We start from the raw sequence: 16,526 nt of genomic DNA on the forward strand, positions 1-16,526 counted from the left end.
GTTTTACTACGCTCCCCATATATATGCAAAATCCTATTAAGATCGGACAACTATATCATATAGCTGCCATAGGAACGATCGGTCGAAAATTATGCTGTTGTATGGAATTTTTTTTGTTTTTCAAGATATCTTGACCAAACTCGGCATTTATTAGTTTTACTATGCTCCCTCCACTTATGCAAAATCTTATTCACATCGGGCTACTATATCATATAGCTGCCATAGGAACGATCGGTCGAAAATTAAGTTGTTGTATGGAAACCTGTTTTGTTTTTCAAGATATCTTAACCATACTCGGCATTAACTATTTTCCCTGTGCTTCTTAGATACGGGCAAAGCACTATGAGCATTTTGAAAAGGTTGGGTCTGCAAGGGTATTAAATCTTCGGTGTGCCGAAGATAGCACTTCTTTCTCGTTTATGATTGTAGTGATTTATACGGCACTCTTCGACACAAAAATTGCTGCTTTCATCAGTCTATCTCAACCGGCCCTGTAATCGACTCAATGCGCTCTCCAGACTATTCTGTTTGTAATCTCGCATAAGTAGTCGCCATATCAACAAACACTTCACATACACATACACACACACACACACACACACACACACACACACACACACACACACACACACACACACACACACACACACACACACACACACACACACACACACACACACACGCACACGCACACGCACACACACACACACACTAGAGTGCAAAAACAATCCCGTTCTTTGCTACTGAGGGGAATATTAAGAATTAGCTTTCAGTCTACTTTGTCGTCTCTCTGAGGCCACAACGCGTTTCGACAGATTGCGAAAAAATAGAAGGCTAAAAATAAATTAACAGATATGTCTGGAAAATTACCAGCGACCTTTGTCAAAGGCTTCCACAATGAGGAGCAAGTGAAGCGCATGGAGTACCGCAAATTCGGTAAAACTGGTCTGGAAATCTCCAAAATCGCGTTCGGGGGAGGGGCGCTTTGTGCCAACTATGGGTGGGTTTTGAATGAAAAACTAAGATAGAAACAGAGTGGCGATATGTATGTGCAAATTTGTTTGTTAACGCAGCTTCGACCTGGAGGAGGGCATTAAAACAGTGCACGACGCTTTGAAAGCTGGCATCAACTACATAGACACAGCGCCCTGGTATGGCCAGGGACGCTCGGAGGAAGTGCTCGGCAAAGCACTAAGGGACGTGCCAAGGGAGGCCTACTACATAGCCACCAAGGTGGCACGCTATGAACTGGACTACGAACACATGTTCGACTTTAGCGCGCAAAAGACCCGTGAGAGCGTGGAGAAGAGTCTGCAGCTGCTGGGCCTGGACTACGTGGATGTGATACAAATACATGACATCGAATTCGCCGAAAATTTGGACATTGTGCTCAACGAGACTCTGCCCACTCTGGAGCAGTTGGTAAAAGAGGGCAAGGCCAAGTTTATTGGACTATCCGCATATCCAATATCAGTGTTAAAGGAGTGCATTGCTCGTGCCGAGGGCAGATTCGATGTGAGTAGCATTTCCCGCATGAGATTTTTATGCCTCAACCAATAGCTGTATTATCCCTCAGACGGTGCTGACATATGCACGTTATACGCTTGCTGACAATACGCTGCTGGAGTATTTGGACTTTTTCAAGTCCCAGAATCTGGGCATTATTTGTGCAGCCGCACATTCGCTGGGTTTGCTGACCAATGCCGGGCCTCAGCCCTGGCATCCAGCCAGCGATGAGCAGAAGAAAATAGCGCGCAAAGCCGCCGAGCTATGCAAGAAGGAAGGGGTGGAACTGGGAAAGCTGGCCATGTACTACACCATTCAACTACGCGATGTCTCCACATTTCTGGTTGGCAACCAAACGCGCCAGTTGCTCCAAATGAATTTGGCTGCCTTTTACGACGGCCTCAGTGCGAAAGAGCAGGAAGTGCTGCAGCATCTCAGAGAAAAGTGAGTGGTGGTCAAGTTGCAGTCGCACTTGCACTCGGAAGTTATACGAAATTGTGCAACTCGGATACAATGTTACTATTGCATCACATCCGACTCCGTCGGCAGTCGCAGTCAACAACAGTCCGCAGTCCAGACACAGAGACAGAAATACCAACGATTCAAAGTTCCAGTCCGTGCTTAAGTCGGGTCCATTTGGTTGGAAATTTATGTGCCCACTCATTGTCAATCTTGGCTATCGGTGCAGTAGGCAGCCAGCGACTATCTCAAGTATCTCAATCGCCTCGTGCATTGCATGTTGTTGTTGAACTTGTTATAGTTTCGTGCCGCAGTCGAATATGAGTAGTAATTTGCAATTTATGATTATTTTACTTTTTCGCTCTTATTCGCAACATTTTTTTTTCTTTTTTGCCAATTCAATGATCTCTAATTTTTACATATTTTTTAAACTATTTTAGCATCTTGGTAAAACCTTTCCACTGGGAGGGCAACGAACTGGAACGATACTGGGCTGCACTTAAAAAGAAATAGATCACATTGGGATGTTTATAATTAGTGCTTTTGTGTATACACTAAATTATTTTTGATGAACCAACCGATGTCAAATATCGAACAGCTTAAACAAAAAACTACTGTCTACATTTTATATTATTCATGATGATGTAAATAAAACCTTTACTCATGTATTTAAAAGTGGTTTTATAATTGAAAATTCGAATTTTAGCATTTTATATTTCCTGAAGTCCTTTCTTAAGTTGTATTTTACATTAGTATATGAAATATTTCAGTCCAGTGGTGTCAGGCTTGACGCTGAAAAATAAACCTTCATTCATTCAACCTTTGACATGCATTTTGTATCCCAGAGGCGTGGATTTGACGAAATCTATAAGGCGCGTCTCAACTGAATTTTAATAAAGATCCTTGGAAATGCGTTTGAACTCAAACCAATGTCACTAAGTTTTGCACACACCTGATCACTTTTAAGTATTTACATCCTGTTTATTTTTTTAAGTGATCAAAATGATCTAGTTAAATTAAATATTAATCAGAAATGTAATAAAGCCAATTAGTATTAGGCTATAAACATAATTATGCAATTATTATCGTGAACAGCAGTTGTCAAAGGTCTATCGGCATTTCTGAACTTCTCTTACATAAAAATAATATCAATACTAACATTTTGATTATTTTACACTGACTTTGAAAATGACCGTTATTATCTGTATATAAGTATATATATATCTTATCTTATCTTATCTGTAATCTTAGAGTGCTGATAACAATTTCAAAAAATTATCAATAATTTACAATAATATATTAACAACAAGATAGCATATATAAAATGACACCAATATTTACATGAAAAATTAAAAGACTATAGATTATATATTACAATACATTTTAAATCAATGACATAACCCGATTCCTACAAAACAGCAACCTCCTGGTGACTCTCCAATTATGGGATTTATCTTGTTATGATCAATTTAAAACAAATCCATTATGTACAACTGACAAATTGCCTTAGCTTTCGAAAATGCATTTTTGTTAGTTGTCCAAGAGAGACCAAATATGTAACTTCCACCTTTCGCTGCCATGGTCACCAGCCTGGCTGCCAGCAAATGCACTAATTAAGCCTTAATTAACGCAATTGTTTATATATGTATACCACAAATAAAAATAAAAACGAACCACAACATTTCTTGCTGTATAGAGAACCGTCGAAGCGCTTAGCGTTGTACAAAACGGGGAAGTTTAATAACATTTTGAATAATGAATACTCATAACAACAACAACGAAAACAGCAAAAGTAGCAAAAAGAAATGCAATAAATGCACAACAAAAATCCACATGAAAAGCGGAAATGCTGTGAATGAAGCCGCATTTTGTTTTCCTTAAACTGCGCTTTGCGTTTGTGCCTTGCAACAATTTTCTGCCTCTGCCTAAAAATAATTTTTTTTTACTTACACTTTCGTGCTTGCATGTGTATGTATGTATGTATGAGCGCACACTCGCCATCACATTGGTTTATGCCAATAAATATAATCTTATCATTGTAACGGCGCTTGCTTGCCAGCTGATTGACCAGATTCTCTGTTGCGCACGCGCTCTTTCTTTTACTCTCCCACTCTTTTTCTTTTCCAAAACCTGCTGCCCAAGTCGCGCTTTGAGGCGACTACGTTTATATGCGCTGCGCCGTCACAGCCGAAGCGTCAGTTTTGCTTAGAGCTTTGAGCCATCAGGAGGTGTTTCGTGATAAAGGCCAAATATAAAATTTGTTATACTTGTGTATATAACAAAAGTAATAGTCGAGTGCAATATGTTAAAGTTAAAAAATATGCTATTGATTCTGTTAGGCTGCAACATGTTGCTAGCCATCTACGCAACTGGTAATAATAAACAGCAACAACAGAACCAAGGTAGGCCATGGACATGCCCTTAATCAGGCCCCATGATCGCTGATTCATGCAAGGTGTGGAGAAATTTTCAATGGCAAGTTAGGGCGATTCTAGGCAGACCAAAACAAAAGAAACCGGTTTAAAGATATGCCTGTAGCCGGCGTAGAAGGCCAGAAAGAGTAAACAGAGATGTGTCTGAAGTTGCTTGATCTTATGTGGCTGGTGGTTCGCTGATTAAAGCTGAGCACTGACCGTTAAAATGGGGATTTTTCAAAAAATAAAAATATTTTGAAAACGATAAGTTTTAGTGATTTAGATAACATTAGTTTTAATAATATTAACTTAATATATTAGTTTGATGTTGTAACTTGAACAAAAAGAGAATATTTGTTTTAAGCTTCACTCCTTCTGCTGTATTAGATGTGCTCAGGAAAACATAATTTAATAATTCGTTTTATCCTTCTTGGTCAAATCCTAATGTAGTTGTAAGACTACTCTACTACTACAATTTAATGTATTTCACACATTGTTGCAGAAACCTGGGAGCAAGACCTTTCGGACACTTTTAAAATTGAGGGCAGCGATCAGGGTATACAAAAGGTTAATCTGAAGTGCGGTGCCAATTCGATGAATGTAATGTTGGAGACTGAGAAACCATTTACTGGTGTTATGTACACACGTGGCAGCTTCTACAAACAAACGGCCCCGTGTTTTATGAAGCCTACTTCGAACCAGGGTACACGCACATTGGAGATGAACTTTCAGTTAGACCAGTGCCAGACTCTAAAGGATGGTGAGCTTTATACGAACATTGTAGTCATACAAAACGACCCGGAACTCATAACGCCTGGCGACTCGGCTTTCTCGCTGGAATGTGATTTCCGTCAACCACGCAGTCTGGATGTTGAAGCGAGCATGCAGGCCAGGGACAGGTAAGCTATAGTGGAATAATGCTATCAATAAAAATACTACTTAATAATAGTAACAAAATTGAGTAAATATATATATATATACATGGATATATACGATCTAAACTTAGAAATCCACAAAAATTGCGCGGAGCACGCGGTGGAACCCGCCAGCGTCAATAGAACTTTACCCTATGACTACCCATTAAGTTCTTCAACTATATTCACTTTGAATAGCTGTACTTAAGGTACAAATTCAAACTTAAACTTTTTGACTTTGCACTAATCTAAAAAAATAACCTCTTTAGTATATGTACATACATATGTAGCCTGACTAACAAACACAGAACACAACATAACCACATTAGATACATGCATACATTCCACAGAGTTGCGACCAAATCCAAAATAACACTCACAAGTCCTGATCCCGCGGCCCCAATGGACAATCTACACAATTCGGTGTTTAGCAACAGTGATACAGTAGAATACATACCAAAGTTTTCCAAACCAAATGAAACCATACGCCTGGGTACGGTTGAGGAAGTGTCTCTACCGCTGGGTCATCGAAGAGATGAGCTTTAAACATAGTAAACACTACCACCACAAACAATACAAAAACATATCACAATTAAATAATTAAAACTACAGGTGAGCTACACCACCACACGCTTTTTGTTGTATTAATTGTTAATATTGTTATGACGCTGCGGCAATTTTACATTATTTCGGTAACTTGATTAATTTATCAATAAATTTTCACAGGAAAAACGTACAGAATTTAACACTGGCGGCCTAAACCCAACCGGACATTATTATTCATTTAAATGCTCTTTTTAATATCTTTATCCTGTGATATTTTTTAAGTTTGGGTTTAATAAAAAAAGAAAGAAAAAAGAACAATGTATGGTCTTTAATCTTGCGCGCTCGTGGCAGAGCTGTTTTTTTTAGAACACAAAACAGCTGTTATTTCTTTCGCAAAATCTGGCAACGCCATCGTCATTTTGATGGTCTGGCAGGCCTTGGCAAATGGAAATGTACAATTAAATTTTGCAGTTTTTATAACAAAATAAAATTGTTAAGGCGACAAGGAGCGCAATTATTCAGCTAGGTGCATTTCCAGACGATAAAAATCAAGTGTTGGCTGGTTTCAGGCATATGCACAGCCAATACATATACATACATACATATAATCGCAACTCAGTGTAATTGCATATCATCTGTGGAGGTTTCGTTATCGTTGCACATCTTGAGTTACACAAAGAACGTCAATAATCTTTAATTTAATTAAAAGCCAGCAATTGCCACACATTTAATGTTCTAAAATGGATTATCGCGTTTTTCTAACACTATTATTCGTATTGAGCGGCACAATAAACGTTTTATTAATCAAGTAAGTGAGCTGAAAGTAAAAACTGCGCATTTTGCAAGAAAAATTAATTTGTGTAAAATGAATTGCAGATGGACGAGCATTCAATTAGTAGAGGGCAGCGATGAAAAACTGCATCGTTTTCAGCATCCTCTGTTCTTAACGCTGCTCATGTTCTTGGGCGAACTTCTTTGCTTTGGAGTTTACAAGGTGGTTTATGCGCTAATGAGTCGACGCGGAGTAAGTAAAAAAACTGGTAGCATTTACAATTAAAAATGGTTTCACTTTATGTCTTAACCAGCTTAACACAGATCAAAACCTCGTTTTGACCAGCGGCAGCAATGAGTTTAATCCGTTCAGCATGTTGCTGCCTTCATTTCTGCGTACAATTGCATCCATTTTGCTGTTTACTGGCTTGTACTTGACCTATGCCACAAGCTTTCAAATGATAAGGGGTTCGTTTATCAACAATCACGATTGCTCCCTCTTAGCACTTTTTCTTGTCTTTTGCAGGAGTGGCACTGATCTTTGTGGGCTTGTTCAGCACCATGTACTTGAACCAAACGTTGACAACACGCCACTGGCTAGCCATCTTTACCATGACGTGCGGCATCGTGGACATATTGGCCTTGGATGTCCAGCGGGTGGAATACGATAATCAAACGGTACCGCATACGGATCACAATACTATTTTGACAGGCGACTTATTGGTAATAATTGCTGAAGTGCTGCAGGGCTTTCAGTATGTGTATGAGGAAAAGCATTTGAAGGCCTCCGATATGGTGCCCATCCAAGCTGCTGGCTGGCAGGGACTATTTGGAATTATTATCACGATCTTGTCCGCGATTTGCCTAAACTTTGTGCCTAGCGTTGTGCCCTTCAATGATAGCTCGCGTGGTGTCTTTGATGATCTAAGCGACCTTATTCCGCAGCTGCGTGGCAACACAATGTTAATCGTTGCACTTGTCGGCTTTTCATGCTCCTGTGCCATTTACAACTGTGTGGGACTGTCGATTGCAAAGTTCTCATCTAGCGCTAATCGTCTCCTCGCTGATGGAATACGAGTCTACCTCATTTGGGCGTTTGTCATCTTTGCCGAGTGGGAAATTATGAACCTAATTACAATAATGGGTCTTCTCATACTACAAATGGGTATCGTCATGTACCGGCAGGCCATCTTTCTTGAATGGTATCGCGCCTTATTGGGTCGCTGGCAGCGCAGTCGTTATATGGACTTAAGTGCTAATGCTGGGCCCACGCCAAGCACCCAACCTGCGGATGTTATATAAAATGTGGTGGTGACAAAGTTTTGAATTCATTGTGATAAGAGACGCGGTCTGATATATAACTATCCAGTTTTGGGATGCATCATTTAAATTTACTTATCAACTAAAATAAAAATACGAATAAATACTTATGCGTTAATTAAACTTACGTGTATTTTGTTCCTTTAATTTATGCAGAAATCATTTAGCATATACATATATTAATTCACACACATATATACGCTAATTATCTATCTTCCATGATGTGCTCCTTTGCTTTTTAGCTCCACGCAGCAGAAAATTAAATCTTATATTTCGAATAGATGGCTGGTATTCCAACATGAAATATATTAATTATTTGGTTATACCAAACAAACACCATCATACGAAATATTTGGAATACTGTCAAAAGGTATATCCAATAAAACACTACGCAACTAATTTAGACTTTTATTCTGCGTCAGAGCTGCATCGGTATTTTTTAGTTGTTGATGCAATTGCATTTGTAAGAATAATTCGTTAAGGCTTAAGTATTTAGCCGACCTATAAAATAAGTTTTTGTATCTTTGTACACTTTATACTTTTATTAAAATTTATTGTTATTTGATTTTTTAAGACCTTTCCTTTTTTAAAACTCTGGAAAGTGAGAAAACAATCGCGTATACAGAAGATAAACCCCTGATATATTATCGTCAAACATCGATTTTTCATACATAATTTTCGATTCATTTATATTTACATATTTCTTTTATGTAACGAGCTTAATAAAATAAAATGAAAAATTCTTTAAAAATAAATGGTATGTTGGTGGAAAAATCAGAATATATTTTCATTTGTATCTGATTTATATACATCTACATACATATATAAATGACAACATTTACAAAATTAAAACACTGCTATTACCGAAGCATTCAAAATTTACTAACCACTAAAAATTTGACATTTCATTGAAATAACTGATGAATGACATGAATTTCTCAGACAGACTTCTTCTGTTCAATACCCAGAATACGTTCGCCAATACCCATGAAGTAGACCATCTGAGCTATTCCAAAAAGGGGAGCAATTACAATCATTCGACACAGCCCGCCCTTGAAGAAAGCCTTAGGTCCTTCGTACTTCAATGTTTTGCTAGGTGTTGGGTAATGTATAAGTGCTTTCTAATCAAAAAAGTTCGTATGAAGCCTAAACCTACTTGATACAGTCAAAAATACCATCGAATTCCTTCTCGCCATCCGCCTTTTTAATGGCTTGCAAACGTGTCTTAATCACGTCTAGGGGCGTGACCACGAAAGCAGCGGTCATTCCCGACAGCAACCCAGAGATAAGGGACCACCAAAAGACGGCTTCGCCAGAGGTGCCCGCCTTTCGGGGTCCACTGTCATTCAAAAATGCAAAGAGTGGAAAGTAGATGACGGAGAAAGTAATGTCTCGCGCGCCAGTGGCTCGCACGCCCTTGTATAAGCCGAATATGCCATTATCTTTCACAAGCTGCTTGGTAATAGCCCAAGCGGTCACCTTTTTTAAATCCTGCCCACCCACACGTCCGGCATCCTGCAACTGAATCTTTAAAAGCTCCATAGGCGTAGTCACAATGATTTGAAATGCACCAGCTAAACCTCCGGCCAGACATTGCATGAGCAGTGTTAGTTTGCCATCCGAAGTAGCTAGATGATAACGAAAATAATCGTTAGCGGACAGTTTGATTCCCTTTTCAGGGGTGATCAATAATATGTTTACGGCTGAGCCGCGGTACATGCCAAAGTAACCCTCCGCCGCGTAAATCTTGCGGAAGCAATCGAACCTAGTGAAAATTATAGATGTGGAGCACAAGTTAGGGGCCAATATTCGATTGGCACTTCATGTTTACATCACTTACATGCTAGTGTACATGCGTTCACCATTGGGACCGATTTGTTGATTTTGCAGTCGCGTCTTCACCAAATCCAACGGAAAGACACATGTCACACCAATGACGCCCGCAATGCCGCCGTTAATGATTCTGGGCAGGACGCTGTTGGAAATTTGGTTACCCAACCGATGTAGTCTATCTGAATCTGACCAAAAACTTACGCAAAGCCCATATTCTTCTTTTCAGTTGTCATTAAATCACAAACAATTTTATCTTTTTATATCTTCAAAATTAACAAAATAATAGCAACAAAATACGCCTCTCACATTTAAATAAGAAAAAAATGTGTAACCCACACGTGTGCCAAGGCACTTAAAACAATATGGAGAGAAAGCTCAGACATACTATATGTCCATTCATACTATGCCTACTACTGTTCGCAGAATTTGTGAGTTTGAAGTCTATTGAATTCATAACTAAAAGTTGGAATCAATTTCTCCTTCTTAACTCTGATGGTTATATAATAATAGTGTAATAGTGTTATATAAAAGAGATATAGGCAAACAAGAATTTTATACAAAACTAATTTGCAGGTGCCACAGGACATATTTTACTATTATAAACTTTTTACCTTTTATAATTAGGAAAACAGCATCGATACATCATTACAACAACTTAGCCATACACATATGTATATGTACACACCTACATGTAAAAACTAACTCCCTTTAGCCATGAACATATATGTACTTTTTTTTACTCTAATACCTATTTAATATGTAAAGGCAAAGACAATATAAATAGGGGAAGAAGCTTAAGACAAATTTTAATATTTGCAAAAATAAAAAAGTATTCGAATTAATGTTTCGGTATCAGTTCAGATTCAGCTTGCTTTTATTTAACTAATTGAACTAAACATTCGATTCAAGGAAGGCATAAAATTTGAGATCCATTTGAGCCAATATTAATTAATATTTACGATAAAAGTGAGCACTATGATGGGGTTTAGGAAAATGTGAAATGTGAAAACATCGTGGAAAACGGGTGTATAAAATCAGATCGGCACCAAGCCTACCTTTAAAGTTTTTATTTTATAATTCATTTTAGAGGAATTTCACCCTTTTCGAAAAATCATCTATTGCTTTAGTGAAAGTTGGGATTCAAAATTTGATGGTTGAAGTTCTGAGTTGAAACTAATTTGCAAGGATCTTTATTAAAATGCATTTGAGACGTGAAAATCGACCACTACTGGGTGAAAATACGGTTCAATGATCATCGTCAAACTTTTCTCAAAGCCCTACATATGAACATAATGAATACGGTCTTCAGCGATTATGGAAATTCTCCCCGTAACTGTGGTTAATTGGCAGAAAACGATTGTGTACAACTTTTGTTTATGGTAAACAAAATCGTTCGGCTTCTAGGACATTTTTAAAGATTAATTTGTGGCGCGTTTTACATTTTCCGCATAAAAACCCCTCTCTGATGAAAAATGCGGGCCAAAGGTTATATTTTTCATCATATAAGCTTATTTTTCAGCTTCAAGTTACCCATGAGTTGATATCAACTTTTAGTTATTTTTTCGATGGATTTCTAAGTCACTTTTAAATTTAAATTTAATTTAAATTCAATCAATCAGCGGCAAATTGAGAATTGATATCTACAATTTGAAGAAAAAATGTGAACTGTTCAGGGCCGGGAAATACACAACTATATACACTAAAGAACTTAAGTTCAATTGTGGACCTCAATCTACCAAAAAACGAGAAAGAAGTGCTATCTTCGGCACACCGAAGATTTAATACCCTTGCAGACCCAACCTTTTCAAAATGCTTATAGTGCTTTGCCCGATTCTAAGAAGCACAGGGAAAATAGTTAATGCCGAGTATGGTTAAGATACCATGAAAAACAAAACAGGTTTCCGTACAACTTAATTTTCGACCGATCGTTCCTATGGCAGCTATATGATATAGTAGCCCGATGTGAATAAGATTTTGCATAAGTGGAGGGAGCATAGTAAAACTAATAAATGCCGAGTTTGGTCAAGATATCTTGAAAAACAAAAAAAAATTCCATACAACAGCATAATTTTCGACCGATCGTTCCTATGGCAGCTATATGATATAGTTGTCCGATCTTAATAGGATTTTGCATATATATAGGGAGCGTAGTAAAACTAATAAATACCGAGTTTGGTCAAGATATCTTGAAAACATACAAATTTTCCATACAAAAAACTTAATTTTCGACCGATCTTTCCTATGGCAGCTATATGATATAGTTGTCCGAACTTAATAGGATTTTGCATATATATGGGGAGCGTAGTTAAACTAATAAGTACCGAGTTTGGTCAAGATATCTTGAAAAACATAAAAATTTTCCATACAAAAACTTAATTTTCGACCGATTGTTCCTATGGCAGCTATATGATATAGTTGCCCGATCTGAATAGAATTTTGCATATATATGGGGAGCTTAGTAAAACTAATAAGTACCGAGTTTGGTCAAGATATCTTGAAAAACATAAAAATTTTCCATAAAAAAACTTAATTTTCGACCGATCGTTCCTATGGCAGCTATATGATATAGTTGTCCGATCTTAATAGGATTTTGCATATATATGGGGAACGTAGTAAAACTAATAAATACCAAGTTTAGTAAAGATAACTTTATAAACAAAAATGTTTTTCATACAAGAACCTACTTTTCGACCGATCGTTCCTATGGCAGCTATATGATATAGTGGTCCGATCCAGCTGGTTTTGACATATGAGCTGCGTGCAACAGAAAGAGGGACTTCTGCAAAGTTTCATAAAGATAGCTTTAAAACTGAGAGACTAGTTCGCATAGAAACAGACAGACGGACAGACGGACAGACGGACATGGCTATATCAACTCGGCTGTTGATACTGATCAAGAATATATATACTTTATGGGGTCGGAGATGTCTCCTTCTATGCGTTACACATTTCACGACAAAATTATAATACCCTCTGCAAGGGTATAAAAAAAGAGGTTTTAGTCTACATTTCTGGCAGTGTAATTAAACAGCAAAACTATGAGACATGTAGATTGTCAAGACAGGCGCAGGCGGGTTTGAGGAGCTTACCCGAATTTCGAATCTCTGGCTTTAATTCGAGAAATTAACGGTTAAGCAAATATTCACTTGGGAAAAAAAATCAATACAGCTAAAATTTGGAAAAATATTAAATCATAACTATAATCTTCATGTATTATATGCCGTCCCTCTATGCAAACAAGTATTATATAAATAATTATAACTAAATTATTTATTACATTATACATTGTTGTAGTCGAAAATATGATTAAAATTTTAAATTATAATAAAATTAAGTTACACATACTTCTTTTGTTCAATACCCAGAATACTTGATACAGTCGAAAATACTATCGAATTCCTTCTCGCCATCCGCCTTTTTAATGGCTTGCAAACGTGTCTTAATCACATGCAGACTGCAACCCAGAGATAAGGGTCCACCAAAAGACGGCTTCGCCGAAAAAGCGGTCAGTTTGATTCCCTTCTCAGGGGTGATCAATAATATGTTTACGGCTAAGCCGCGGAACATGCCAAAGTAACCCTCCGCCGCGTAAATCTTGCGGATGCAATCGAACCTAGAACATTATAGATGTGGAGCACATGAACATGCGTTCACCATTGGGACCGATTTGTTGATGCCCGCAATACCGCCGTTAATGACTCTGGGCAGGACTCTGTTGAAAAATTTATTTACCCATTCGATGTAGTCTATCTGAATCTGACCAAAAACTTACGCACAGCTTCCGGATTTCTTTTCAGTTGCCATTCGATTAAAATGCTTTTATATTGAAATTTGAAAACGTATAACAATTGATGTAATAAAATGTGGGTACATTTCACTAATGTAATCATATATTGTCAGTTTTTGTAGAACTGATGTCAACGCATGTCAATATTTAATATTGCTTTAATTTTTGTAACAGTTACATTATTCGCTGCCTAAAAGCAAAAAAAGACAAGGCAAATTTACTAAAAAATCATAACGGCAAAAGAACGGGCAAATTGTAATAAACTAATTGTAATTTTTATCTATAGAGACGTTATTTGCAATTTTAAAGATATGTTTGGCTAAAAAAAACACTTACATAATATAGCATTGATTTGAATTATCTTATTGTCATTGGGGAAGAAGTTCTTTTGCCTGTAATAGTTTTCATTATCGCCTTTATAGATACATATATATATATATAGATATAGATATATATAGATATGTGTATACACCTACAAGGGATAAATAATTGCATATTCTAATAGCGCGCTTTCACTGTTTACATCGAAATTAGACAGCTTTAACAATAACAACAATAGCGTTAGCGCGTAACATGTACATCTAACATTTAGAGAGAAAATGCTTCTGGATAACTTTCGTATGCCATTTACTTCTTTTGTACGCCCAGCAAGCCTTCGGCTACGCCCAAATAATAAACGGTTTGTGCAATACCAAACAATGGAGCAATCACTATCATACGGCAGAGACCTCCCTTGAAAAAAGCCGTGGGTCCTTCGTGCTTCAGAGTTTTGCTGGTGGTTAAAAAAAAAATAACAGACACAATAAAAAATAGCCGTATAAATGTACATATATAGCAGCTTACCTAATGCAATCAGATATTCCCTTAAACTCTTTTTCGCCATCGGCCTTTTTAAGAGCCTGCAACCGCGTTTTGACTACGTCAAATGGATTGACCGCCAGGGCTGCCGTTGAACCAGCCGCCAAGCCGGCCAAGAAGGAACACCTTATGCATACAAATAAAGCAATTAAGTCAGGCAAAAAAATCGGATGACCATGCCTACCAAAATACCGCTTCGCCAGAGCCATCGTTCCGCCGAGGACCCAAATCATTAAGTGTGGCAAAAAGTGGAAAGTAAATGACTGAAAATGTGACATCACGAAGGCCCGTAGCACCAATGCCCTTATACAGGCCAACGATGCCCTTCTCTTTGATTAGTTGCGTGGCCAATTGTGTGGCTGAAACTTTTTCAACGGTTTTGCCAGCCAATTTAGCGGCAGCGGCAACACGTCCGGCATCCTGCATTTGAATTTTTAGCAGCTCCATGGGCGTGGTCACTATAATTTGGAAAGCACCAGCCAAACCGCCAGCCAACATTTGGCAGCTCAATGGCAGTTTGCCATCCTTGGTGGTAAGTTTATGTCGGAAGTAATCATTCGCCGTCAGTTTGATCGCCTTCTCAGGTGTGATTAACAAAATATTCACGGCTGAGCCGCGGTACATTCCAAAATATCCCTCTGCAGAATACGTTTTGCGAAAGCAGTCGAACCTGGAATAGAATGTAAACAATAATTAGCATGGATCCCACAGGAATAATCGACATAGATTTCCACGTACATGCTAGTGTACATACGTTCGCCATTTGGACCGATTTGCTGGTTCTGCAGCCGAGTCTTTACCAAGTCCAATGGAAATACACATGTGACGCCAATAATGCCAGCAATGCCGCCGTTAATGATCTTCGGGAGCAATCTGTAAAATATATATGTATGGTATTTAAATAGTGCGCGTCGTTTCTTATTGGCTAATTGACAAATATTTGCACTGCGTTAACCCTTGCATTCATCATGTGTGTGCAACAACACCAACAGATCCCAGACAATCAACCTTGACATTGACCTAGCAGCGCTGCTGCAAGTGGCACTTATCGCGCGGCGATCTATATCGATAAATCGGTAATTGACAATCGGTTATTAGTGGTTAGAGCACATTTTAAAATGATGCGAATGAACAGAAAACAAAAAAGATTTACCGTAGCATTTAGCCTCGTTTGTTTATTAGGCGAATATTAAAAATAATTGGGAGTCTGCCAGCATACCTTAAAAATCTCTCAGCTTTTCGATGTTTGGCGCTATTTATAGTTGGCACCTCAAAATACAAATAATACAAGAGAAAAGCTGCGAGTGAATAAATAAGGATTGCAATATGCAATATTATATCATTGGACTTAAACGCGAAGGAGTTTTTGGGCCCCATAGAGGGGGCATTGTCTTTTTATCAATAATAATATCAAATAATTCAATAATATGAAGAAATACCTAAATACATTTGTATTTAAATACGTTAATGTACCCATGTCTATGTAATTATGTACAAACGAATTTTTATTTGTTCTTTGCTACTGTTTTAAATTGGTAATGTTTTTGTTTTTTTTATAATTTTTAAACAACTTACGCAAACTTCTGCTGCGGATTTTGCAGTGGCTGATTTTTTATTAGTTCATCTGGTTGCTGTTGTATTGCTGTCATTTTGCTAAAAGTAAAGAAAATAAAAGAATTCAATTAGGATACTACAAGCCAACAACAATGGTCTTCATAAATGATCTAGAGTTACTTTTGAAATTACTCTATCGATTGGTTAGCAAAAAGTTAAGGAAACTTCAGTTTTCTGTAGCTGCTAGATTAGCTGTCGAAATTTCCCAGTCAGCTCCACAATGAGAATCTAACGAGGATACAAATAACAAATAATTATTAAATTAACTTACTGCTTCAAAAAAAATTAATTGGTTGAATGACCTTTAATCGGTTTACCGGAACTTTAAAATGTTTAATATCCAGTACACGTGTGCATAAATTTATTTTCATATACCAAATAAATACAACATATGTTACTGAAATTTCATATAGGATTTACATATTAAAGATGAGTGTATATTTAAAGTTTTGTCTGTATTTAATAATTGATACGCGGTCTTAAGCTTATCTTTCCATACATATT

The 16,526-nt window shown here is 37.5% G+C and overlaps 4 protein-coding genes across 5 annotated transcripts; 3 read left to right on the forward strand and 1 right to left on the reverse strand.

The window, feature by feature from the left end:
* The first annotated feature begins 771 nt into the window (after nucleotides 1-771).
* On the forward strand, nucleotides 772-2,784 carry LOC135426425 (uncharacterized). The gene is made up of 4 exons (XM_064679500.1): nucleotides 772-1,000; nucleotides 1,074-1,515; nucleotides 1,577-1,950; nucleotides 2,406-2,784. Exons 1-4 carry the CDS (start codon nucleotides 855-857, stop codon nucleotides 2,476-2,478), a joined length of 1,035 nt encoding a protein of 344 aa, XP_064535570.1. The 5' UTR covers nucleotides 772-854; the 3' UTR covers nucleotides 2,479-2,784.
* A 1,373-nt stretch (nucleotides 2,785-4,157) lies between these two features.
* LOC135426426 (uncharacterized) lies at nucleotides 4,158-5,906 on the forward strand. 2 transcript variants are annotated; one of them, XM_064679502.1, is made up of 3 exons: nucleotides 4,158-4,367; nucleotides 4,882-5,278; nucleotides 5,386-5,501. In XM_064679502.1, exons 1-3 carry the CDS (start codon nucleotides 4,268-4,270, stop codon nucleotides 5,435-5,437), a joined length of 549 nt encoding a protein of 182 aa, XP_064535572.1. In that variant the 5' UTR covers nucleotides 4,158-4,267; the 3' UTR covers nucleotides 5,438-5,501. The 2 variants fall into 2 exon arrangements, with proteins under 2 accessions (XP_064535572.1, XP_064535571.1); XM_064679501.1 differs by lacking the exon at nucleotides 5,386-5,501 and adding an exon at nucleotides 5,644-5,906 and having other exon boundaries at nucleotides 4,160-4,367.
* Nucleotides 5,907-6,303: 397 nt separating this feature from the next.
* Nucleotides 6,304-8,053, forward strand: Tango9 (transport and golgi organization 9). The gene is made up of 4 exons (XM_064679499.1): nucleotides 6,304-6,647; nucleotides 6,716-6,863; nucleotides 6,925-7,078; nucleotides 7,137-8,053. The coding sequence occupies exons 1-4, from the start codon at nucleotides 6,580-6,582 to the stop codon at nucleotides 7,910-7,912; spliced, it is 1,146 nt and encodes a 381-aa protein (XP_064535569.1). The 5' UTR covers nucleotides 6,304-6,579; the 3' UTR covers nucleotides 7,913-8,053.
* Nucleotides 8,054-8,868: 815 nt separating this feature from the next.
* Nucleotides 8,869-16,061, reverse strand: LOC135426411 (uncharacterized). Its single transcript, XM_064679479.1, has 9 exons — nucleotides 15,984-16,061; nucleotides 15,147-15,281; nucleotides 14,593-15,078; nucleotides 14,394-14,534; nucleotides 14,180-14,322; nucleotides 9,965-10,016; nucleotides 9,771-9,905; nucleotides 9,087-9,695; nucleotides 8,869-9,022 (listed from the first exon to the last, which is right to left on the reverse strand). Exons 1-9 carry the CDS (start codon nucleotides 16,055-16,057, stop codon nucleotides 8,869-8,871), a joined length of 1,929 nt encoding a protein of 642 aa, XP_064535549.1. The 5' UTR covers nucleotides 16,058-16,061.
* Between the last annotated feature and the right edge of the window lie 465 nt (nucleotides 16,062-16,526).

Source organism: Drosophila montana, unplaced genomic scaffold (assembly GCF_035044405.1).
Source record: "Drosophila montana isolate Dmon_TW-CO22-7 unplaced genomic scaffold, ASM3504440v1 contig_203_1, whole genome shotgun sequence".
Taxonomy (NCBI): Eukaryota; Metazoa; Arthropoda; class Insecta; order Diptera; family Drosophilidae; genus Drosophila; species Drosophila montana.

Excerpts from the sequence above, each read along its gene's own strand:
- LOC135426426 (XM_064679501.1), top strand. The coding sequence starts at position 4,268 with ATGTTAAAGTTAAAAAATATGCTATTGATTCTGTTAGGCTGCAACATG. Across the intron at positions 4,368-4,881 it reads ACAGCAACAACAGAACCAAG|AAACCTGGGAGCAAGACCTT; the intron begins GTAGGCCATGGA and ends ACATTGTTGCAG. Across the intron at positions 5,279-5,643 it reads AGCATGCAGGCCAGGGACAG|AGTTGCGACCAAATCCAAAA; the intron begins GTAAGCTATAGT and ends TACATTCCACAG.
- LOC135426411 (XM_064679479.1), bottom strand. The coding sequence starts at position 16,057 with ATGACAGCAATACAACAGCAACCAGATGAACTAATAAAAAATCAGCCA. Across the intron at positions 15,282-15,983 it reads AATCCGCAGCAGAAGTTTGC|ATTGCTCCCGAAGATCATTA; the intron begins GTAAGTTGTTTA and ends TATATTTTACAG. Across the intron at positions 9,696-9,770 it reads GAACGCATGTACACTAGCAT|GTTCGATTGCTTCCGCAAGA; the intron begins GTAAGTGATGTA and ends AATTTTCACTAG.
- Tango9 (XM_064679499.1), top strand. The coding sequence starts at position 6,580 with ATGGATTATCGCGTTTTTCTAACACTATTATTCGTATTGAGCGGCACA. Across the intron at positions 6,648-6,715 it reads ATAAACGTTTTATTAATCAA|ATGGACGAGCATTCAATTAG; the intron begins GTAAGTGAGCTG and ends AATGAATTGCAG. Across the intron at positions 7,079-7,136 it reads AAGCTTTCAAATGATAAGGG|GAGTGGCACTGATCTTTGTG; the intron begins GTTCGTTTATCA and ends TGTCTTTTGCAG.
- LOC135426425 (XM_064679500.1), top strand. The coding sequence starts at position 855 with ATGTCTGGAAAATTACCAGCGACCTTTGTCAAAGGCTTCCACAATGAG. Across the intron at positions 1,516-1,576 it reads GTGCCGAGGGCAGATTCGAT|ACGGTGCTGACATATGCACG; the intron begins GTGAGTAGCATT and ends ATTATCCCTCAG. Across the intron at positions 1,951-2,405 it reads CTGCAGCATCTCAGAGAAAA|CATCTTGGTAAAACCTTTCC; the intron begins GTGAGTGGTGGT and ends AAACTATTTTAG.